The sequence below is a fragment of the Chrysochloris asiatica genome, unplaced genomic scaffold, assembly GCF_000296735.1.
Source record: "Chrysochloris asiatica unplaced genomic scaffold, ChrAsi1.0 scaffold00116, whole genome shotgun sequence".
Classification (NCBI taxonomy): domain Eukaryota; kingdom Metazoa; phylum Chordata; class Mammalia; order Afrosoricida; family Chrysochloridae; genus Chrysochloris; species Chrysochloris asiatica.
Window position 1 is genome coordinate 879,729 of NW_006408634.1, and position 1,545 is coordinate 881,273.

Sequence of the window (1,545 nt, forward strand, 5' to 3'; positions counted from 1 at the left end):
AGATCCCCCAATGAGATGGATTGGCACAGTGGCAGCAGCAATGGAATCCAGCAATGATTGTGAGGTTGGCACAGGATGGGGCAGCGTTTCATTCTGTTGTGCATGAGAGCTATGAGTTGGTACTGACTGCACAGCACCTAATAACAACAACATGAACTAAAATATTTATTGAATGAGAGGGTTTGACCTGATAAATGGTGGGAAGCTACAACAATGAGATACCCTAATAAATCAACGCTATGAGAGCCAGAGGTGAAGAATTAAACTAAGAATGAGAACCCATGGTCTAGAGGCAAAAGTTGCAGGAACCAGCCTGCATGAACGGGTCTTGGGGCAGATGGAGAATGAAAGTGGAAGAGGACTCAAGATGTTCAATCAAGAGTAACTTTATTATCTACAATACAGCTTAAGTATAGTTCTCAGCAGGAACCATATCCCAGCAACATATGCATCAAAAATTAATGATTAACACAATAACCTTTAGATCACAATATCCATTCAATTAGGTTTAGCTATAAATCAAGTACATAGTGATTCTTGTCTCCAATTACAGTCTCTTCTCCCAAGCTATGCAGTTAGTGTGTTCCTTCCCAGAATCTTTGGTCAGCAAGGCTTCCCTTGTTGTTCTCTTCAAGGCATCCCTTGATCTGACAATGGCCTCAGAGTGGGCTTCACACACGTCCCGTAGCTCCTAAAAAAAAGTGAGGAGCAGGAACCCCATTTGTCCCTTTGACCACACCAAAGGTACGTGTGATGTGGAGAGAAAGTAACCTCTATCTTGAAAAGATGTTAAGAGTATTAAAAGAGGTTTGTTGTTGTTGTGAAGTGCCGTCGAGTCGGTTCTGACCCATGGCGACCCTGTATAGGGTTTCCAAGGAGCTTGAACTGCCAATCTTGCAGTTCAAATGGCTTTGCAGTCTGGCGCATTATCTCACAGCGCCTATTAAAAGAGGTACACATGAAAAAAAATATTTTTAAGTGTCCGAAAATAAAATTAGAAAATGTCTGTCACTTATGAATATTGTTGGGTTTGCTTGGCATTTCTATCTAGCACTGCTCACAGTAGTTTTGTGAGGCAGGTACTGGATGACAGTACATTATGGCAATGGAGAAGTCCCAATAAGATCTTGAGGTGAGAGTTACAAATCTGATCTGTACTTATTTTTGGTATTTGACAGGAGTCTCTGGGGACTGGAAAAATCACTTCACGGTGGCGCAGAGTGAAATCTTTGATCAAATATTCCAAGAGAAGATGGGGAGACTCCCTCAGGGGCTTTTCCCATGGGAATAATGGCCTAATGTTTCCTGCGGTGGCACTGTAGGATAAGCATAGGTTGGCAGTTCAAACCTATCAGTCACTCTTGGAAACCATATACAGGGTTACTATGAGTTGAACACACTCAACAACTCTTAACAACAACAGTTAGTTGAGTAGACTCCGGGGCACTTTACAGCAACAAGAACTATTTCTAAATCAGAAATGTACAGTGCCATCCAATTTACAATATCAAGTCAAAATGCATTGCTACTAGGGTTCCAGTTCAT

General features: G+C 41.7%; 1 protein-coding gene across 1 annotated transcript in view; it reads left to right on the forward strand.

Moving 5' to 3' along the window:
• LOC102830999 (bile salt sulfotransferase-like) overlaps window positions 1-1,291 on the forward strand; it is a 22,946-nt gene extending 21,655 nt beyond the window's left edge. Inside the window, exon 6 of the mRNA XM_006868082.1 lies at window positions 1,179-1,291. Coding sequence (XP_006868144.1) covers window positions 1,179-1,291 — 113 coding nt within the window. The remainder of the gene's footprint in view (window positions 1-1,178) is intronic.
• The last annotated feature ends 254 nt before the right edge of the window (window positions 1,292-1,545 follow it).